Source organism: Drosophila willistoni, unplaced genomic scaffold, assembly GCF_018902025.1.
Source record: "Drosophila willistoni isolate 14030-0811.24 unplaced genomic scaffold, UCI_dwil_1.1 Seg531, whole genome shotgun sequence".
In the NCBI taxonomy this organism is placed as follows: domain Eukaryota; kingdom Metazoa; phylum Arthropoda; class Insecta; order Diptera; family Drosophilidae; genus Drosophila; species Drosophila willistoni.
The window spans coordinates 3,554,676-3,578,845 of record NW_025814459.1 but is presented as its reverse complement, the minus strand read 5'-3'; the positions used below and the strand labels follow the sequence as shown (position 1 = coordinate 3,578,845).

Genomic DNA, 24,170 nt, shown 5'->3' with positions numbered 1-24,170 from the left:
AGAGTTTGACCAAGCTTTGAGAGCGCTGCAGACGGCAATTCAAGGTTGCCTATCCGGTTTTGAGCGTTCCGGGGATCGTACAGACAATTGGGATATACTTCTCATAGCAATCTGTACGAGCACAATGCTCAAATCCACCCTTCTGTTGTGGGAACAGTCCGTTCCAAATAAGACCGCCGTCTGATCCTGGGAAGACCTGAATCGATTCCTAACTGTTCGCCACCGTGTACTAGAGGCCACAGATGTCCTTCAACCAAGCTCTAGCGGTCAGACTTTTCCATCCGTAAGACGAAAACCTACGCCAAGAGCTCAGGTCTTCCCCGCTCAAGTGCAAGAGAGCTCAGCACCTGATGCTTGTATAATTCCGAATCCTGCGTCCTCCGATTCTTCCAGCAGCCCTCATGTAAACATGGGGAGGTTACTTCCCCTGCACTCGCAACTCTGGTCTCCTGGGTTCTGCGAGGGTAACTATTCATCATCGTGGCAAGCAGTTTCAAATCCTCGCTTTGATTGATATGGGATCCGAAGCATCCTTTATTTCCCAAAGAATATTTGAATTAATTAATCCTCCAAGCTGCAAAGTATCAACTAGCATTCGCGGCATTGGGCAATGCGATGCTGGTAGCGGCGACAAAGTGTGCCGCTTACAGATTTCTCCTCCTGACGAATCGCTGCGACAGTTCCAAGCAGTTGCCGTGGTGCTGCTTAGTGTAGCTGAAGCACTTTCGTCCCGCGCCGTCCCGAATAAGGTTAAGCAGGATTCACTTGACCTTCCGCTCGCTGATCCGCAATTTCACCAAAATGCTCCTGTGGATTTGGTGCTTGGAGTCGAGCTCCTTCCCACTATCCTTGGGGAACAAATCATCAAGAATGTTGGTGATTCTTTCGTGGGGATCGAGACGATGTTCGGATGCGTTCTCTGTGGATCCGTTACTGGAAAATCGAGAAGGTCTCGGTCTACCTTCTCCAGCAGTCCGAAAATGTCCCTAAGGACAGCAGCACCATCCGATTTAGAACGAAGTTTCAATTGCTTCAGGTGCCGCGTTTGTCAAGGGGCACAAGCGCTCCGCAAAGTAATGCAGTTCACGGATGAGTAGAAGTTCATCTGGAATACCGTGTCCCGCGCAATCAAAGTTTGACCTCCAGAAGCCAATACGTTTTATCTGATATAATTTGTAGCATCAAATAACTTCTTACCACGGACGTTATTTTGTGAATCACCACAAAAAGAGTCTCTGGCATTTCAATCACCTCCAATTAAGGTTTTAGGTTATCTGTCATTAAGTATGCCATCAAGATCCTGTTGGGAAATGTTAGTGTTTGAGGGAAGATAGATGGCGCCAATTTGAATTGAGCCTCGATTTACAAAAGTGAAACATTAAACTATATTTTTTTTCAAATTATTTATCAACGAAGACACGATTTTGAGCATTTTGCAGTTGAGCAAACAAATTGGATATCCGCAGAAAAACGTATATTTCGATAAATTAATGCTCATTTCATTGAATTTATTCCCTTCTCGGGTGTGATATTAATGATAGAGACACACTAAAATATACCCAGAGCATCTACTGTAATATAAATTTTGCTTCTGGCTATTACTGGAGAAGCGATCTCACGACTACGCTTCTAGGAAGCTTACTTACGGATGCAGAAAAACCCAATTGGAAAATACCACGCCCAAAATATATGTTGATAATTGAGTAGATGATCCCTTTTTCTGTGCAATATAAGTACAGCCAATACATGCCGTCCAAACATAACCCACTTAAAAACATTGTGCTGTATCATACCTTAGTAACTTATGCTAAATCTTGGAATGTGGTCAAATTTGCATCACGATTGACAATACCAGTGACCCTTACATTTATAGCTTCATCACTAATCAAAGACAAAAAGAAGAAAGAAACGTTTTGACAAATACATAGAACCAATTCTGTTTGTCAATGCCAATGAGCCTCAATTTAAAGTCAGGCAACTGACTTCCACTGTGAAGCTGTTCAAGTGTAAATAACTTAAAGTCGATTTTCTGACGAACGGCATTTTCCACGTTGTTGAGCACTCTAGCGGGAAAACCATTTAGCCGATCGTTTTCAAATGTTTCACTAAAACTCCACACGTAATAATAAGGTCGTTTCAGAGGTTTTTTTTTGGTTATAATTAAAAACAAGTTCAAAATTTAGCCGACAACGAAATTTTGACTTCGAAACCCTCCCAATTAAAAAAATCAAAAAAAAAACTTCAGCATTACTAGCGGATGTCTTTCAGCTTTCAGAAGCAATTTAATTTTTATTTTTGAACCTGTAATCCCTCATAGAGCCTCAGAAGCGCTGCCACAGATCCAAATATATAGGTATGTATATGGCACGTTTTTTGTTAAACGAAACAGAGCTGAAATTCTCTGGACGGAGATCTTTCTATTCTCGCAAGTACTTTCAGTGGTAGTCTTGTTATAACCGTTCAAAATCGGACAAAATTCAAGATGTCCAGTTCAAATATTCTCAAAAAAAACCTAGTGTCGGATTTGAGTTTCCGACATTGATTTGAGTGTCATATTAAAATAAATAGAAGTACCTAAGGAAATCGTCTAATTGTCGATTACTAATAGCAAATTAAAGAAAAAAATATATATGTAAAGTTTATTATATTGATTATGTTTATTAATTAAAGTATTATAGACATTCTGGGTGGTTAGGTTATATAAACGACAACTGAGAACAACTTTGATTGGGCTTCGCGACGACTTTCGACTGACAACTTTCGACTGACAACTTTCAACTCTCAACTGCAACTCCCGACTGACGACTGACTCTCCAATTCGCTCTCTCAATGCTCTTGTAGACGCTCTCCCAATTACCAGGGACGGGCATAACCATTCTGATGTGGACAACACCTCTTCACTTTCGGCCCTCCTGATCATCATCATCTGTCCCAGATGATTCCGGATCGTCATTGTCAACAACATACCTCCACAGCTTCATATTATCGGAGCTTGTGCTCGTCTGATTTGGTCCTTCCACTTGGGCTGCTTTGCGTACATCATAGCGGCCGTTCCTCTTTATCTTAGTTACCTCATAAGGGCCAAGAAAACAACTGGCCTACTTCCGACCTGCGACAAATTGGGTTCGCTTGATTGCTACGAGATCACCGATCAAGTACCCATGATCCTGCTTGCGTCCTTTGTCAAAGTTGCGTTTGTAAGTCATCTGTGCTTCTAGGATATTCTTCTTGGCTTCGTCACGCAAACTCTCTCTCTCAGCATTAAAGTTATTAATGAATTCTTCGTTGATTAGACATAATACTCGATCTCCTGCTTGTGCACACATTTTCGTTCCAAACATCAGCTCGAATGGCGAAAATTTTGTTGATGCGTGGACCTGTGAGTTAAGAGCCTTTTGAACCTGTGGGACATATTTGTACCATTTGCTTGACTCTTCTGCAGACAGCTTCGATATGACGGCCAGTATGGATCGATTCATGCGTTCTATTTGCCCGTTGCCTCGAGCAACTCCTGTGTAAGGATGTGTTCGACTCCATTTTCGGCGACAAATTCTGCAAATGCGTTCGACAAAAAGGCAGAACCTCGGTCACTTATAATACGTTTTGGGAAACCAAATATGTGAGACCAATCTGTCAGCTTTTTTATGACTTCATCGTGGCTTGTTGACTTCGTGGTAAAGAGCCACACAAATTTTGCAAATCCGTCTACCATGGCAAGGATATATTTGTACGACTTAGACGTGGCATCCATCGGCCCCAAATGGTCGATATGCAGAGTATGCAACGGGGTGTCACCTTTGTCAATCAAATGCATCTGACCTTCTTGCTTGCCAAGTTTTTTGCTGTGAATTATACAACGGATACAATTATCAATAAAATTAGACACCTTACGCTCTAAATGAGGGATCCAATACTGCTGACAAATCGCATGCATTGTCTTGCGGGTAGCACAATGGCCAATTTCGTGCGCTTCTCGAATTATTTCATTCTCCATCCGTTTTGGCACCACGATTAAATCATTTCCATCTATTGCTTTGTACAGTACTCCGCCTTTGATCTTGTAATTCTCGTACGACTGTTGATTGAGAATAGTTACCACAGCCTTATGGTGGTTATCAATACCTTGCGCCTTTTTGATGCGTGCCGATACCTCCGTTGATATATTATAAATTGATTGTGGATAGCGGCTCAGATGATCCACGTGCTGCATACTTTTTCCTGGTTTGTGAATAATATCGAAGGTGAAGTCTTGCAAATACAGCACATACGATGTCACCTCTCTTGGTACGTCTTCCTTCTTTGTCGTCTGCTTGAACGCTGAACAGTCCGTCACTTAAAGTGAATCCCAATCAGGTAGAGCCGGAACTTTCGTAGAGCCAGATACATAGCTTTGGCTTCTAATATGTAGCTGTGACGTTGAGCTTCGGATTCGGTCGTTTTTTTACTCCAAAAATACACCGGGTAGAGTTTATCGTTAAAACTTTGGAGTAGCATCCCTCCAAAACCATGCTTTGATGCGTCTGTGTGCAACTCGGTGGGAGCATCTCTCGAGTATAGATGCAACAGTGGTTTGCTCGTTAGCAAATGAAATTTTACATCCTTTCGAAGTAAATTTATTAATGGTCTTGTGATTTGAGAGTAGTCTTTAATGAATTTTCGGAAAAATCCGGTAAGTCCAAGAAAAGACTGAACCGCTCTAACATTTTTGGGCGTTCCAAATCGATTGATGGCATCCGTTTTTTCTTTGCTCCTTAAAGGTTTTACATGCATATAGACCAACTTTGAATTCGTTCTTAAGAAACAGATTGTCTACGATGTATCGCAAAACAGCTGACTCTTCTACATTCCCATCAGAGGCGATCTTTCTCATAGTGAGAATATATTCCTGAATCGACTCCTGTTTATGCTTTTTCCGTTCTCTCAACAGTTGGTGGACTTCAGCGCTATTTAATTCACACTCAAATTCTTCGATTAGACAACTTTTCAAATTGGCATAATTGTTAACACTTACTGATTCCAAAAACAGTTTGGCAGCACCTTTCATCTTGCCTCTCGCTTGTGCGTACATTTGCTTTTCGTTAAGCTCAAATGCATCTGCATTGTACTCGAAAACTTCAAACCATTTCCTTGGGCCAGTTCCATTAAATTCTCCAACAATGTTTTCAAGGCAATTCGATGCCATATGGACTTGGCTTTCTCGCTGTTCGTCGACTTGTATTTTAAGCGTCAGCAATTGCATCATCTGTTGCAATTGACTTTGCATTTCCACGGCGTTAGCCATCGCTTGTTCCGTTTCCACTGTTTCAATTTTGTTTATTAGGTCAAGCGCTGTTTCGGTCGCTACTTCTGTGATTTCTTCGCTCACTGTTTCGATCACTGTTTCGGTCACTGTTTCTGTCTGTCTCTCTCTTTCCTCTTTCGGCTTCTGATGCCGAATTTTTGGCGGCACTGATGATGCTTTGTCTGCTGATATTGGCGCCACAGCCACTGCGTTTCGCGCCCTTTTCGGGGTCTTCTGCGAATTCGATTTTTGAGATGGTGTGCGTGTCGTCATTAAACACTTTGTATGTATATTGCTGGTTCAACTTTGTCCACTTTTTGGTCTCTTTTTTTTCTTTTCACGCACGTACATATACGTATGTATTAGTATAACATCGATCGGGTTCTTAAATGTAATGTTTAATAGCCTAATCCAATTCAGAATGGGACGAGCCCCCAAATGTAAAGTTTATTATATTGATTATGTTTATTAATTAAAGTATTATAGACATTCTGGGTGGTTAGGTTATATAAAAGACAACTGAGAACAACTTTGATTGGGCTTCGCGACGACTTTCGACTGACAACTTTCGACTGACAACTTTCAACTCTCAACTGCAACTCCCGACTGACGACTGACTCTCCAATTCGCTCTCTCAATGCTCTTGTAGACGCTCTCCCAATTACCAGGGACGGGCATAACCATTCTGATGCGGACAACACCTCTTCACATATATATATATATATATATATATATATATACCCTTGCAGTCCTTGGCAATAATATTTTTACATTTTGAAATTTCTTTCCCTGCAACTCAATTCATCAAAACACAAACAAAAAATAATTACTCTTTTTTCTTTTTCTTCCATCATTCCCTAAGCAAAGCACGTCACGCATACACATACAGCTTATGTATGTAGCGTTGCGTCTGTGTGTGTATGCATGTGCTCTGTTGATTTGATGATGACGTAGCAGCAAGCAGCGCTGCCGACAGCGCTTGAACCGACTTATATTGACTCTAACTTGTGTTCTATTTATCCGATCAGATTAAAACTTTGGGATCTGAAGTTTTATATCCAATACAATCATATTAGTAAATTTCATGGGGATACTCTAATTTTTTCACCTATGCTTCTTCTAGAAGCTTCTACACAGAAGGAGACGTTTCCGACCCCATAAAGTATATATATTCTTGGTCAGCATGAAAAGCTGAGTCGATATAGCCATGTCCGTCGGTACGTATGCGTTTTACTCAGCCATCTTAAAAGCTATCGGGCTGAAATTTTTTTTCTGTGCTTTTTATTATCTAAGCCAGATCAAGTAATTATATAATTGTTATTCGAGGTAAACATCGTTTCTCAAGAATAAAATATTCAGCTAGCTATTGCTAATCGGTTAGGTTAGGTGCAGCCGGTGGATACCCCATTGGAGTCTTACATAGACCTAATGTGGCCCGTAATGTTGACGGATGTGTAAAACACCTAGCGGGGCTTAGATATGTCTGGCGAAGGCCAGGTGTCTGGCGAAGGCCACGAGTTCGTAAATTGTTCGGTAGGCCGCATCCTGAAGCGAATTCAGTACCTGCCAAGGCTGGACATTCGCATAAGAGGTGTTGAAGCGTTTCTGTTGGTTTTAATGGCTGTTTGACTGTCCACAAAAAAATTACGCGATCATTGTCTGGGGAAAGCGACATCGCCAACTTTGCTGTTTTTCCTAAAGGGAAGACCTTCGCTCGAAATATGCTCCAATAGTCAGGAAGCTTGTATGAGAGTTGAATAGATGGGTCTGTGAATAGATATGGGTTTCTTAGTTGACTAAATGTGAGAAATGATATAGGTCGCGATGCACTTAGGTCATACGCGTGTGTGTGTGGTCTGTTAGTGTACCTAGAATGTATGGGGGTGTGTGTGTGTGGTCAAGGGTTAGTATTACTTAGATCGAGGGAGGGTATTTTACCCGATACTCGTTCAGGCGTTTCTGGTAGAGTGTGCCGATCAAGTCCCTATGTAATGTGAGATGCGGGGGTGCGGGGCATGGTCTGGCTTGTAAAGGGAAAGGCGTCCCAGGGGTGCTAGTTGTGTGAGAGGAGGGGAAAGAGGCCTCGTGTGAGGATGGGTGTGGTAACTTCTCCCCCCTCAAAAATCGACGTCCCGGAGATCCTTTGTACTTATGGGCGGTGATCCTGGGGGAGGGTGGTGTTTCTGGTTTTTGGAGCACCTTCTTCAGAATCCAACCTATGGAGATGGCGAGGAGTACAAAGATTAACGTCACGCAACTGGCCGTGATGGTGGTCCCTTTTGTTAGAGTGTCCAGGCGGCGTAAATTGTTTATATGCAAATTGTGAGCGTATTCCACGTTTAACCTGTGCCCTTCGTTTATGACTTCTGACAATGTGGAAGGTATTGCCAGCATTCTTGTGATCGTCTGGCTTTTGAAGGTTTTATTACCAATTGTCACTGATTCGTTTGAGAATTTAATGACAAAGGTCCCGTTTAGGTCCGATTCTACAACGCCGTTTGTCATCTTTCCTTTAAAGTTGGTCGTGAATATGGTGCCATCTTCCAGCAATTCGATGGGGCTCGCCGTGTTGGTTACTGAATGACATTTTGCGGTGCCTCCCTTTATCAGTCTTGGCAGGCAAGAATCCTCATCCAGGTGGGTGATGTCCGATTCCTTACATATGGTGATATTGCCCATGGTTTGGCAGCTCCTTGATATAATGAAGGTGTCTCGTGGTCCTACCAGAATTTTTCCCGAGGGAATGTCAAGTTGTTGGTTGTTTGTTATAGTTGGCCTGATGATCTGCACCGAATATTCCTGTTGTAGTACCCGTGGCATTGCTATGTTGTATAGGAGCAAGGTACCGTTTGAGCACATCATAGTTTAATAGAAAGCCTCTATGATGTTGTTGTAAGGCAGGCTTGGTGTCGTTTTGATGATATCCTGTAGCTCGTCTATGTCCAGCAGGTTTGAGTTTATCAAGCGAGTTGGCATGCATCTTATTTAGTAGAATGGACAATTCGGAGTCGTTATCCTTGTTGATCGTGTTCAAGGCTCCTGCTAATTCGTTTATTTTGTCGAATACTTCTTGGATACCGGACAAGAATTGTTTATTTATGGTAAACTGCTGGTTATTCTCCCTAATTAGGGAATCATGGGATTGTAAAATCTGGTCCCAGTCAGCTGCATCTGGTGATCCTGATACCCATTTCCAAGCCGAACCTAACCATTTGAGTGATCGTCTAGCCCTCTTGTTGGAGACCGTAAGTTCCTCAATTTTTGTTTTTAGATCTTTAATTTTGAGAGAGGCCAGTGTTTTCAGGTCACAAGAAGGGTATTGGTCCAGGGCTAGTGATAGATTCTCCGCAAGGCCGGCAAAAGAGTCAAGAGGAATTACGGGTACCAAGTTTGTGTGTCCTTCTATTCTCCATCATTTCCCTTGCTGTAACGTCACGATTGGGGATTCGTATTTAAAAACTTGGTAGCTCTCCACCGATGGGAGACACAAAATGAGGGGGCTTGTATTGGAAGTAGAAGGGTGTTTTTAGTGTGATATTAAATTTAACTTAGCTTTTAGTTGTTTAGGTGCTATGTGTATAGGTGTGTTTCTACTTAATGTGTGACTTGTGTAGCTTCTTCACTGTTTGTGTGATTACTGTAACCCTTTTCAGGTTCTTGGCCCTATTTGTAATTGCTTGTTGATGTTCGAGCAATCCTCTAACGTTTTCCAGGAGTGTTTCCTTGGGATTGGTGGTTTCGCCCATGCCTTGTGGCAACGTTCGATAAAAAAAAAGATCGAGGGGTTTCCTTTTAGTTACGGAGTGAATGGATTGTATGTCGGGAATGGCGATTTCCGGGACCTTGATTCCATTTAGATGAGTTTTGGAAAGTGCTCCTTCGAGAGCAGTTCTGATTCCGAAATGAGTTGAGTGGGGTGACAACTCGGTGCTGTGGAAGGCGAAGTGTTTGTCCAGCCGATTGTGTTAGCCTGAGAGGGTTTAGATGCGCCGTAATGCGTGACAAGGCATCGGCCACTGCATTTGCTTTCCCCGGCTTATAGAACAACTTGCAATTATATTCCTCGATCCGGGCCTTCCATCTTTTTAGTTTGGCGTTTTGAGTTGCGGTTTCCCAGGGCAAAGGTCAATGGTTGGTGATCGGTGTATACCCTGAGTATCCCCTGATACTCGTTGCTTTACTTCCGGTTATAATATTACTCGGAACATAATTATTCTTATTCTTTTCCTTTTTGTTTACTTTTGTGATTTTTGTTGCTTAATGACTGCGTTTTCCCTTATTTCTGTTAAGTTTCGATTTTCTTTAACTTGATTTTTTTCTATTACATTTTCCTTTAAGCTGTCTGTTATGCTACCTCTTTGTTTTATAACAAATAGCATTACACTTGGATATTCATTGGTGCATCTGTTTCTTGTGTTATTTATTGTAAACTCTACCTTATCTAATACTTTATGCCATTGCTTATTATTTTCACTGTCAACTAACTTCGCAATCATGGTCCTAGGTCTCTATTGAAATGCTAAAATGCTGCGTTGGCATTCAAATTGGGAGCGTAGGTGTTTAAATTAAGTATTCCGGCTTGACCGGTTGACTCGACTCGGGATCTAGGTTCGCTATGGGTCACAGGGGTGACTACTGGTGGCGTATTCACCATGGTATCACTGTCCGATGTGACGTACGCGGCATATCCTGCGGCTGCCAATTGCTCAAGTTTTCGTTGTCACTCATTTCAGTTTTTTTTACAGGAACTGTTTTCAATTTTTAAATAGTTCTATATTCCCTATTGTAGGATGCGATACTTGTTTTTTATGAGTGGGTGACTCCTAAAGTGTGTATGTGTGTGCCTGGATTTGAATCTCACCCGTAGTGTAACAAATTTTGCAATACGTGATACTCACAATATTATCTGTAAGAATAGAAAATACACATTAGGATAACAATGTTAGTTTGCCACCAATTTAGTAGCTCATTTATGCTGTCATTGTGCCTTAAAACTCTCATAAAAAGGGTAACAATTTTTGGTTTTCGCGTTAGTTTCTGCTGCGCGTGCATAATTGGAAATGCATTTGTGTGCATATGTTTCGCATTTCTCCTTTCGCCCCTTTAATGCGTTGATTCGGTCCTATATTGCTGCTTCTAGGGTTTTTTCCTTTTTTTTTTTTATTTCTTTTACCTCAAGCGTCTGACTAAGCATATTCGCATTTTGTGTTTCTCAGAAACCCATAGTGGTCAAAGTCGGTGTAAGGTTTGTTTAGTATCAGCTAAGAACATGGAACGATCGGACGAAAATTTTAATCCAACTACACAAGCGGAAATAATTTACTGCCACTCTTCTTCTGATGACGAGGCCATGGGGGAGGAAATCATGATAGTGGATTCAAGTTCTGAATCCGATGGGGATTCAGATTTAGCTTTCGAATTATTCCCTCGGGTCACCAGAAGTGGGTCACCGAGATCTGATTGGAGTTACAGTTTATGGGAGGATGACTTTCCCAGCTCAAGAATTATCGTGCCTAATCCGGATGACGACGAGGAAACAATCCCCTTCCGGTTCCCTAAGCTGATTAATGTTCCCGAGTTGATCATTCAGGAATGTCTGGATTATCTTCCATTTGAGGGGTCGCTTTCCACTGTACACAGCTTGAACAGACGATCTCTGGAGTCAGTTTTCCGTTACGAGAAAAATAGAAGGCGAGCTGGGTGTCCCAATTTGAGTGGTACACTCAAGTGGAGGCATCCCACTCCTGCCCGCAGACGGCCAAGATAATTCGAAACCCCAACCTGATTAATAAACTAAATCACAGAATCAGAGAGCAAGAGGGGTTGTTTTGACTTTTCATTGGAGATATAATTGGGGCACTTGTTCATATTTTCGCAGCTCCTTGCTCAGAAGAAGGGCTTGGGTTTTCAACCAAATGTAAACACATGCATTTTTTTCAGCAGCTTCTTATGAAAAGAAGGGCTTGGGTTTTCAACCAAATAAACTTTTTCCGCAGCTCCTCTCCGAGAAGGAGGGCTTGGCTTTTCAACCATTCATATATTTTCGCAGCTCCTTACGAAAGAAGGGCTTGGGTTTTCAACCAAATGAACTTTTTCCACAGCTTCTTGAAGGAGGGCTTGGCCTTTCAACCAGTCATACGCTTTTACTTTCAGCAGCTCCTTGCTCAGAAGGAGGGCTTGGGTTTTCAACCAAATGAACTTTTTCCGCAGCTCCTTGAAGGAGGGCTTGGCCTTTCAACCAGTCATTTACTGTAGCAAGACACCGGAAGAGGGAGTTCGAAAGTCATATCCACTCATAGGGATAATTGAACCTTGCCTCTGCATGCGGCTAGATTTTCTTTCTTTTTACGCGTTCGTTCGCGCGACGTTCCCCTTCCGGTTTCTTCAATTTATATGTTAACGCCCAAAAATGCAAGAGGCGCAAAATTTCCCTTCGTTTTGCTAATTCCACCTTGCCTGATTCTGCTGGCTCGAGAATGCAGTGGTTAGCAAAACGCGTTCGGGATTGTTACTTGAAGAGTCAGCAGTTTTATGCAAGCCGAGGCACGAGTTGGTTTCAAGTATCACCATGATCAGGTGAAGCATTTCCCGTTGGCCTAGTGGCCTACATTATATTTTTTTTTTTTAAATTGGGATAGGTCAGGTTTGTGCCTGAGCAATTAATTATTTTATTTTAATACTCGTTCTGCCGACATTTGGCTTGCATTTAACTGTGGAGCTCTTCCTACTATTGTCTAGACCCGTAATATTTCTAGATTCCCCCTGACGGATGAGTAGCACTATTATACTTCTAGAAAAATTACGGGTCCCTGCTCGGGCGCCAGTTAGGAGTTCTCATTTCTTTTATTGGTGGATTCTTACCATATCCTTCCTTGGGAATAAGGATTGGACTTTGGGAACTCTGGTTTTTATAGTGACGCACAACACAACACTTGATTTAGAACGTTATAAGATTTTTATTTAATTGTACTTGACATAACTAGTTCTAAGTCTAAACTAAGACTGCCTGCTCTGTGGAGCGTGGTCCTTTAAATATACCCCGAGATGCCCTATGAGCGCTGGCCGCGGCGTCATGCCGCCGGCAGCGGCGTTGGGATCGTGTCCAAAGTGGGTCGCCTCTTCCGGCGAATTCTGCTTATCGGCAATATTCAAAGAATGGCTAGGCTAGATGATATAAAAGTGCTTATACTAGAAAAGGGAAGTGAAGTGTCTAGTGTGACCCAGCATGGGTCGTCTTGGGTCACATATCTGCTTGGGTCGTATAAACACTAGGAAATATAAGTTGCTTACTTGGCTAAGTGTGTTAAGTGTTTATAGGAAATGAAAGATGTGGGTTTCTTAGTTGACTAAAAGTGAGAAGTGATATAGGTCGCGATGCACTTAGGTCATACGCGTGGGTGTGTGGTCTGTTAGTGTACCTAGAATGTATGGGGGTGTGTGTGTGGTCAAGGGTTAGTATTACTTAGATCGAGGGAGGGTATTTTACCCGATACTGGTAGAGTGTGCCGATCGAGTCCCTTTGTAATGTGAGAGGCCGGGGTGCGGGGCATGGTCTGGCTTGTAAAGGGAAAGGCGTCCCAGGGGTGCTACTTGTGTGAGAGGAGGGGAAAGAGGCCTCGTGTGAGGATGGGTGTGGTAACTCCTCCCCCCTCAAAAATCGACGTCCCGGAGATCCTTTGTACTTATGGGCGGTGATCCTGGGGGAGGGTGGTGTTTCTGGTTTTTGGGGTACCTTCTTCAGAATCCAACCTATGGAGATGGCGAGGAGTACAAAGATTAACGTCACGCAACTGGCCGTTTTGTTTTACACTTGCTGTAAAAAACCCTCTTTTTTGCATATAGTACAATATACTATTACAAAATATTTGGGCGCGACGATTAGTTGGTTAAGGCGAAGCCCTTTACACTAATTCAGCTGGCGCCCATGGGTATGCACACAACAAAGGTGGAATCTGCAGTTGCAAGCTTTGCCGTTCTTTTTTCGCTTCATTTAGTTGGCAATGTAATTCCCAACTAGTTTTAGCGTTGAAGATTTGGTATGGCCATTACAATTGTGGATTCTTTAGCGAAGTCTGCTGATGATAGAACTTGGTGGTTCTTGAAATAGCTATACAGACAACCTGCTCACCTTTTGTGCTGCCTATGATTTAAAATCTTACAAATAAATCAGTAAGATTGACCTGAAGTCCCGCTCAAACAAATTTTTTGGTTTATTTACAATTTTCAAGCCTTTTTACGCCCCCGAAATTTGACAATAATTATTTCTCACCTTATTTTTAAATCAAAATCAAACTTGACATATCGATTTGTAGTTCCTAGTAAAATCGGACTGAAAAGAACTAAATTATTCATATTAACGTTTGTCACCAAAGGCGCTAGTGCCGGTGAGCTTTTAGAAGTGTGTAGGATAAAATATGTCTGGTGAGCAGCTTGTAAAATATTGTATATGCACATGTTGTCTTATAAATTTAAAAAAAATTTTACTTGGTGCATGGTATACCAAAGTCGGGGAGACGTCTTATTTTATTATAAATAATCCTTTGGATTTTTTTTTATCATTGTACTGTTTTCGTACTTATCACTTGTTTCCTACCGCGTAACTTTAAGTTCTAACGTTCTTTTTTTTACGATTGTGCTGTAATTGTTCAGAAACCAACATTCTATTTACACAGATTGATTACAGCTATTAGGTTTATTTCCAATATATTAATAAATGGTTAAGTCGAGATTAGCACACTAATGCTTTTCTATCTACTCTGATGTTACCCATTTGTGACTATAGATGACGGCGATGTAGTCTTGAGTGGATTCATCAGTGAATCCACAGAGTTCAATGGCGTGTATTGGAGCGGTCGTGTACACCCACGCAAGCAATCTTCCTTCGACTCCAAATTTTGGACTCTAACTTAAATTAAACTTTCTGGTGTTATTTTAAAAGTAGCTAATGTCGGAAAGATGCTAATTCTATTTCAATTGATTTATTGATTGATTCCGACTTAAAAATATATTAGACAGCAAAAAACGAACCATTTTTTAAATTAATAAATTAAGTAAGTCGTCTCGCCGACTTAGGTATACCATAACCCATTAAAACAAATATTTCAAATTTATGATAACAAATACATTACGGAATTTTTAAAAATTCAGCTTACATGCTTTTTACAAGCATATCTTAGTATTTTGCTCACTCAACCATACGAGCACCCTAGCGCCCCCAACAGCCAACGGCCAATTCCGGCCATATGGAAAAACGATTTTGATCAAAGTATTTAGTATTTAGCTGGATATCATTATCAAATTTAAGTGCCAAAATTTATCGCACAAGGTAGAAAATTACGGGAGATAATCGAATTTTATAAAATTGCTGGTCGAAAAGGGGCGTGGCAAAATCTTTACGCATAGAAAATGTGCGCATTTACTAAGCAAATACACATACCAAATTTGGTGTCTCTAGGTAGTGTAGTGTTTGAGAAAACCGGTTTTATTTGATTTCAATTTCAACCGCCGCCGTATACAGACGTGTGATTTTAATGCACTCCGCAAATTTTAGTTTAAAATAGACCGCAATTGCAAAAAAAATTGTATAGGGCTCTCAGTCGCCTCAGAGAAGCCTATTTAAAATCATATTGCTATTAGTTTGTTCTAATAGCAATAAATACTAAATTGCAACAAGAGAATGTGTAATTTTTGGAAAAGCCATGACCACCAATTCGGGCCCAAGCTCTCTTGATCCACACCAGCAACGCCTACAAGAACAAATTGTACAACAACAACGTGAGCGTCGACTCTAGGTCCAACGGAACAACGCGTACTTTTCAGTGGTGTCGATCAAAAATTCAAGCCACTCAGCAACCAACAGCAATTGACCGTGGAGAGAACAATGTGGTTCTCCATCAATATCGATAATTGGGTCACCGATTGCACCAACCAGCACCTTGAGCTCGTTGACAGCAACGTCTGCCGAAGTATTGATCTGCCTCAAGCCGTCAACGCCAAATCGCCCACAACAATAAACTCAACGATGCAACGCATTGGCCAAGAAAGCGTTTGCGGTTAAGTCCATTGTCAACATCATCAACAGGAACAAATTCGCACAGCCGCTACAAAGCGGTCAAAGCCAAATGAAGTGCACCCAATCTGCAACCTTCAACTCCTATTGCACAGAAGAATCACCGTAGAGGAGCCCCATAGGAGATACCAACCACCGCAGTGCAAAAACTGCCAGGAATACAACACCTCTAACAATTGCAATCTTAGGTCAGTGTGTGTTGGCTGCGGCGAACATCATTAAGATGGCATTTGCACCAAGGACATAAATAACGTCGCACTAAGACTATGCAGTAACTGTGGAATGCTGTTCAATGCTCTTAAATCACACCTAAACGGGTGCAAATCTCCTATATGAGCGATCAAGTATTTGACATTTTGTTAATAGGGTGAAATATTTTAATTTATTCTCAAAAAAGTTAGCAAATAATTTTTTTGGTTATGTGAATTTTTTTTTCTGATATAATATAATAAAATTATACCTATAATATAATAACTTGCCTTTCTAGGTTAATTTTCACAAAAGAAGATTACTTCAAAGGTAAGACAAAAATGTGAGCAGGTTGTCGTAATGGCTATTTCAAAAACCACCAAGTTCTGAAACTAATTGGGAATTGTAACTTAATGAGGCGAAAAAAGATTGGCGAAGCCTAAAAGCCAAAGTCTACATGCATACCCTTAAACGCTATGGAAAATTAGTGTAAAAGCTTCGTCCTTAACAAACTAAGTTCATGGCCTAATAGTTCATACACGGTAATTGTACCACATAGAAATATTTTTTTTGGAACAGCATGTGTAAAAAGCTGTACAGAGACAACCTGCTCCCCTTTGTACACACAACACTGCCGTTGAAGTAATCTTCTTTTTGCAGATTGACCTCGAGCCGGCTTGTTGCAAGGTATGACTTAAATTCTAGGCAGATCGTTATCTAACCAGATACCCCTTATATGTAACATAATATAATTTTGTTTTTGCAGGGAAATTTCGTTATTAAAAGAGTTAAAACATCCAAATATCGTTTGCTTGGAAGATGTTCTAATGGAGGAGAATCGAATTTACTTAATATTTGAGTTTTTGTCAATGGACCTAAAGAAATATATGGATTCCTTGCCAACGGAAAAACAAATGGACAGCAAACTAGTGCAGAGCTATTTGTATCAAATCACAAACGCAATTTCGTTTTGTCATCGGCGTCGCGTATTGCATCGCGATCTCAAACCACAAAATCTTTTAATCGACAAAAATGGCATAATCAAAGTGGCCGATTTTGGATTAGGGAGATCCTTTGGTATTCCCGTGCGAATATATACACACGAAATTGTCACATTATGGTACAGAGCTCCTGAAGTGCTTTTGGGTTCGCATCGGTATTCTTGCCCAGTGGATATTTGGTCAATTGGCTGCATTTTCGCTGAAATGGCTACACGAAAGCCTCTCTTTCAAGGAGACTCTGAAATAGATCAATTATTTCGAATGTTCAGGTAAACTATGTGTAAAATTGAAAATTTTATTTTAATATTTATTTTATTTTATTTATTTAAATTTTATTTTAATATTTATTTAAAAAAAGGGTGTTAGCAAAAAAATCATGTAGAAGGAACTATTGAATAAAAATTACAAATCAGATTGAAGTAAGATGATGTAAGCACAAATATTATACTTAACAAATTCGAATCGATGGATTGTAAAACCGTTGAGTTGTATTTTTTAATTCGTCCGAATTAAGTATTTATTAATATTGTATTTTTTAACCTTATGCGACTTTATAAAGTATATACATATATATTTTACATACACGTCCGTCACAATTCTAAAAGTATTTTTGGTTGGAAAAAGTTTTTTTTCGTTTTTTTGCCTAAGTAATTGTTTGGAATATTGGGAATGTATTATTAGGACTGCAAGGGCATATTTGATATTTATACCCTTGCAAGAAAGGTATATTAATTTTGGTCAGAAGTGTGACATAGAAGGAAGCATTTCCGACCATATAAAGTATATATATTCTTGATCAGCATGACGAGACGAGTTCATATAGCCATGCCCGTCCGTCTGGATCAACGCAAATTCCTCCTAGACCGTATGAGCTCCAGAGCTGAAATTTTGATCGGACCACTATATCATATAGCTCCCATACAAACGGCAAAGTCACGAACAGTGACTTTTCTCAATAACTTCGTTATTTTCTAAGCTATTGTCGTATTAGAGAGATTATTACGCCTATAAACGACTATGCCAAATTTGATCAAGATCGGGTGACTATATCATATAGCTCCCATAGGAACGATCGGTGGAAAACAGTGACTTTGATCAATATCTTCGTTATTTCCTATGCTAAGATTAAAGGACGTTCTTTCGCCTTTTTAGATAAAACGTTTGATGACTTTGATTGGCTATAGATAAGGAAAGAGTTACCAAGAAGTTGCAAGGGTATACAAACTTTGACGTGGTCGAAGTTGGCCTCGGCCTTCTGGTTTGGGTTAAGTTTGGAGGCAAGGATTTTACAGATCCAGCTTGAATCGCGCTGCCTTTCGCAAGTGCGTATTGGTGCAGATAGCTGACCAATTTGACTGCTTTAATGTCATCAATGCCACCAGATTCCATGATAATAGTGGACCGCCACAGAGGGTTTTGGCCGCTTGCCTTTCTGCGTCAAACATGGAGCATGCATAGAGAGCATTCTCAGGACTCTCTACCTGTTCGTTTTTGCACCTAAAGCACTCTACACTTGCCTGATGAAGAAACCTAGCTACATCATCATTGAAAACTAGTAGTCGCAACCAGCTCGTGAGTTGGAGGCGATGGATGCCATCATACATGCCATAATCTACATATGTATATGAAAGCTACATATGTATATAAAAGCTACATATGTATATAAAAGCTACATATATAACAGCTTCTGCTTTATTTATTGTTTCTCTCAATTATGCTTAGTTCGTTTACGATTTCGCCGGTGTGTTTTGCTTCACACCCTTGTGTTTTATTTGCATAATTTGCCAATTAATTAGTTTTTGTGTGTTTTAGTGTTTTGTATTTTATTTTTTTTCAGTTTTTTTTTTTTTTTTTTCGTCATTGCTTCTGCATTTGCTCTCTTTATCGCCTCGATCATACCTTCAGCGCTAGTCTTTCTTTTGTTTTCTCTTCTTTGTGCTTGTGGTCAGTTTCTCTCAAAGCTTGGCTTATGCACCATGCTGACGCTCTGCAAACCATTTTTATTCGTCTTAAAGATCGTGATTATAGTTATAGGTGATTTTAACTTGCCTAGTATTTCTTGGCTGGTTGATGATAATCTATCTTTCTTAATTCATTCATCTCAACATGTTTTTTTCTGATAGCCTTCGTGAATGTCTTCTATACCAGTTGAATTGTTTACTTAACTCTTCTAAAAGAATCCTTGAGCTTGTCTTTGTCTCGGAACCTACTGTTATTTCGATCACAGCCCATTGTGAAGCCTGAAGATCATTATCACCCTACCATTGAAGTTATCTTTTCTTACAATTCCGTTACTATCTCATTGAATAACATCTCAATTTCGCGTCGTGGATATTTTCGTAAAACAAAGCTCAATCTTCTTAACAAACTTCTTTCCTCATTGGAGTGCAGTGATATAGAATGAGCAGTGTGTTTTTTCTACTCTTAGCTCTCTAATCGACAAATGCGTTCCTTATATAAATGTCTCTACGGGCTCCAGTGTGCCGGTCAAGTTCACCCGTACGATAACATTAAATCGGAATATTTTCAAGGTTGAAAGAAACAATCCAATATAAAAGAAACAAACCAAATAAAAATCGTCTCGTCTGTCAACTTTGAACCAGCAGCATAGAACTTATAACTGGTATTTATTGATAAATCATTTGTATCTTCGAATATTTCGACATATGTATATTGATAAAAAATGTTTCCAATTACAAATCATCAATAGAGAATCAAACCTATTAAAAAAGCGAAAAAATAAAAATTATTAATTAAAATAATTATATTAAAAATACTCTCGGCGTTTTACCTAAAAGACACCAAAGATATAGTTTTAAACGCGATTAATATAGAATATACGCCGAAATATTTAATACTGCCTCAAATGTCGGGGTGTTCTACAACATATCCAAAATTTGTCAAATTCGATAATTCGCATACCTGCAATTCCCCTTGTAAAGCCTTTTATCTGGTTTCTTAGTGCTAAAAACCTACCATCTATTTTGGGCGGTTTAACTGGCGCATGAGAGCATAATTTCTAAGTAGTAGATGAACTAATTTTTGAGGGACATGATGATGCTTATGTCTCCCGATAGGCAGTCCATTTGTATGTGTTGAGCAGGTCAATGACCACTATGTTCCATTATAAAAGGAATTAATGAATGGGGTTTAACATTAACATTAAATTTTAGCAGCCCATAGACATAAAACACAAGAGCTTGATGAACTCCAAAGGCTCTTAATCTTTTATGAATGGCATCTGTCGATACGTTTTTGAACGCGCCGCCTTTTTTTTGTGAAGCGCTTTTTTCACGGTCATAGTTGCTGTGTAGTTCGGTTTGTATTGAATTTCCCTTAGAATAGGCGTGTTAGTTGCCATTTAGGTGATAACCAAGAACTTTTCAAGCGTCTTGAGCAGCAATGTGGTTAGTCTTATCGGCCTTTTGGAAGTGGCTGGTGTCACCTGCTTTGGGTACCAGCCTGAAATCACGGACTTCTTAGCCATTTCATTTATACCCCGTGAAAGAGTTGATTGCGCTCTACAATCTCCCCTCGTATACTGCAAGTTCGACCGTCACCGATATGTACTGATGTCAGTCAGGAGAGTTTATGTCCTATTATAAGTTTGTGAATAAAGATAGAACCAAGCATTATTCTATGATTATTAAGAGAAAGAAGATTGATTTAAAGAAGCCGCCTACTGGAAAAGGATGCCAAAGGTATTAAAATCTTTATTGTGTTGTCTTAGCTTCAGATAGCTTTTACAACGAATTTGAGCTTTATTAATTGTGAATAGAATAAATGAATTATAGAAAAAATAAATAAATAGAATTTTAGTTGGGATCAGATCGTCAAATTCTTTTCAACATAGCTTCACAAACACAAGAGTATCGTTTAGATAATAAGTTCCTATGTACGGAGTGCATTTATAAAAAGACATAGCTATACATTTGAAGCTGTTGAGGTTTATTATGTTGATTTCACATTAACTATCAAGGTTAAAAGGAATAAAGCAGGCAAGAAAACGATATGTCTTTATAACTGAAGCATAGCATTAACATTTTCTCCATACACGCAAGAGAATGTGTCAACTCCAACGACAAGATCCTTTATAAAGAAGTGCATAACAATGAACCCAAATGACTACCCTGTGGTAATCCAAAAGTCACTTGGAGGTGAAAACTTCGTTTTAGAATATTAGGACTCAAAGAAGACTTTTTTTGTGTACGCTTAGAAATATATTGGAGAATGCAATCAAGCAAAAGGCTGGGGATACCAAGATCGTTCAACATATATAAAAGCAAGGCCACGTTGGGATGACGCGATAATAGGGCTACAAAAATGCGTCACTTGAAATGTTATTATTTTCTCAAAGGCTTTAGGAATGACAGACAATTTGGAAATACCCCTATTGCACAGTGGTTCCGCCAGAGGCCAAAAATTAAAAAAAAAGTCACAACAACGTAGAAAAAAAATGTTGATGCAAATTGTCTCCAAAATGTTCATACTTCACAATGGCAAACCGGATTTTTTTGTAAATACTTAAAAACTATTTTGTGTTTTTGTCCTTTTAAAATTAATGTTTTATGAAACCTTAGTTTTTGTTCCTTTTTTGTGCATGACTTTTATGTTTACCTAAAGTTTTAGTTGTGTACCCCCCCCATTACTCGGTTGAGTCTATATTCATTGTATTAATCCAAGTTTTTACTTAAGAAAAGTGTTTAAGTCAGCTGCAGAAACTTGCAGATGTGTAGGTCCAACTTGACCATCGGAGCCTCTGTATTTGTTTCGTGTGTTTGTTTTTGTCTTTTCTTGGTGCTCCAAAAAAGGCATAAACGCTAAAAAATTACGAGAAGTAATTGCTGATGTGCAACGAATTTTTGAAAACAACGGCCTTCTAGAAGACTTCAATGCGCTTATTCAACCTATTGAGTACATATGTAAAAAAATTGTTGTTTTATGGATGCAAATCTTCCCTTTTACAATATGCGTCTGATTGGCTGAGTGAGTACAAAGGAATCAATTTTATTGAATACGAAAAATGTACACCAGGAAAATACGGAAAGTGCTCCACGTGGCCGTAAAAAACTAAATTTTATAGAATCTTCGACGAGAACAAAGCGTCGGCGTTTAGCTCAGCTGGTAGAAGTTGATGAGACCGCTGTTTCTGCATTACTCAATGAAAATCAAAGTTGGAATGTATTGCCAGCGGATCCGACAGAAGTAATTTCTCTTTTAATGGAGACCGGAATGACAAAGCATCAATATCTGTTGTTACGGAATTTTGTGAACAGCAAAGTGTTATTGGATTTTTTTCCGAGCTATCAAGGCATTTTAAGCTCCAAAAAACTAGATATCCTGACAACATATCTGTTTATTAGAAGACTCTTTTTATTGTTTTTTTTTTGTTATATATTTTTCTTTAATTCATGAAAATACATATTTTGGTCTAACATTTCTTTCCTCTTTTATTAAAAACAAGTAAGAACGGCTAAAGAGAAGATCCCGTACACTTTCTAGCGCCATGTTGACTTTTTATCTGATTGTTCCTATGACGGCTATATAATATAGTTATCCGATTCCAGCTGGAACGTCATACTTACGCCAAATGCGCGAGTTTATTTGCAATATTTCTAAAAACTCGAACAATTGCCATACAAATCACTGTTTTCAACCTATTGGTCATATGGGAGCTATATGATATAGTAGTCCGATCTGCTCAATTTTTCTTTTACATGTTTTAAATATTTTTTAAAATTTTTGGACAAGTTTTCATAACTATATCTCAAACATAAGTATTTTTGGCCGCGTCTCCATATGTGTATTGGGTCATTATCAGAATAATTAATACCGCATTAAAAGTGTGGTTACAGCCAAAGGGTTTTTTTTTTGTTAAAAAAATTCCTTAATCTATAAGTTTTGTAATACGAACAAACGTGGATACTTGCTCATTTTTAAGTTTTTTATGGATAATTCGAGCTAAGGAGGGGATAATGAATAAAATTCTTTGTTTTTCGTTTTATATACTATTAGTGGATTTTTGTAAAAAATTTGGAATCGATTTTTGTGGGTTTTACAGACACTCAAAGTCACAGGATCAAAACATGTATCCACATGAGCTCGCCACTGTATATTTTACGAGTGGCAACGGCAAACGAAATATGATAAAAAAAAAATAATATTGTTTCTTAGTACACACAACAAGAAGAAAAAAAGACGCATCCACACGCTGTGGAATACATATACATGCCGTTGCTAGCACGATGTCAAGTCACCAGCACTGAGCATGAAATATAAACATTTTTCAACCCCCGAAAACCCCACTTTGGTAAATAAAATCAGTTCATATTAAAAAAAAAAAAAAAACTAAATATAAATAAATAAAAAGTGCGTGTGCCCGAATTTAAGGGCAGTTTGGCTAGTGGAGCAACTGTAGTAATTTCGGCAGCAGGAGTTTTTTTTAGTGTTGCGCATTCGAAGCCCTAATATCTAAAGAAAACAAGCTAGTGTATATACACTGGCGGTCATGAAAACCTAGAATAAGATTTCTCTATTAACAATAAGATAATTTACTAGGAAACCAGAGAGCTGGGGCTAACTTAGACCGCGTCAAAGTTTGTATACCCTTGCAACTTTTTTTGGTAACTCTTTCCTCACCCTTATCCATCAAAGTGGAAAAACGTTTTATCTAAAAAGGCTGATGTTTGCGAAAGAACGGCCTACAATCTTACCATAGGAAATAACCAAGATGTTGATCAAATTCACAGTCATTAACAGATAAATTAAACTAACCAATGTTTAATTTGAAAGCAATTGCGTTAAAAGTAACAAAGGTATTGACGAAAGTGACTGTTTTCGACCGATCGTTCCTATTGGAGCTACATGATATAGTCACCCGATCTTGATCAAATTTGGCACAGTCGTTTATAGGTGTAATAAACTACCTAATACGAAAATAGCTCAGAAAATAACGAAGTTATTGAGAAAAGTCACTGTTCGTGACTTTGCCGTTTGTATGGGAGCTATATGATATAGTGGTCCGATCCGGCTGAATCCGAGATATACAGTATATCCCTGCATATACATATACAAGCCTACATGCAAAATTTCAACTCTGTAGCTCTAATGGTCTAGGAGGAGTTTGCGTTGATCCAAACGGGCGGACAGACGGACGGACATGTCTATATGAACTCGTCTCGTCTTGCTGATCAAGAATATATGTATATACTCAAATTTTTACATAAATCTTCAATTATTGAATTTTTATATTCTGTTCCCATGTCCGTAATGAACGTCTTCATTGGACCGTACTCAGAATAAAATCTTCAAATATAGCATTTGCTACTGTTTTCGCACTTTTATCTTAAATTAGTATTGCTACAAGATATTTTGTCAAATCGCGGATTAGAGTTACTGCATATTCATTTTCTTTTTCTGATTTAGTAAATGGACCGATCGTGTCTACAATTACCCCGTCGAAAACCATTTGAGGCGTTTCGGTAAAATTCAATGGAGTTTTAGTATGTTTTGTGGTTTTTGACTTTTGACACTTATTCCATTTCTTTATGTACATTGAGATATCTCGTGTCATGTTTCTCCAATAGTAATGTGTTTTTATACCCTTGCAAAAAGGGTATTTTAATTTTGG

The 24,170-nt window shown here is 39.2% G+C and overlaps 1 protein-coding gene across 3 annotated transcripts in view; it reads left to right on the top strand.

Moving 5' to 3' along the window:
* Positions 1–24,170, top strand: part of LOC111519665 (cyclin-dependent kinase 1) — a 74,557-nt gene that overhangs the window by 18,256 nt on the left and 32,131 nt on the right. For 2 of the 3 annotated variants that reach the window (XM_023181477.2, XM_047013044.1), the window contains exon 2: positions 16,306–16,809. The exons of the other annotated variant lie outside the window; for it this stretch is intronic. In XM_023181477.2, coding sequence (XP_023037245.1) covers positions 16,306–16,809 — 504 coding nt within the window. The remainder of the gene's footprint in view (positions 1–16,305; positions 16,810–24,170) is intronic. 3 annotated transcript variants of the gene reach the window in all.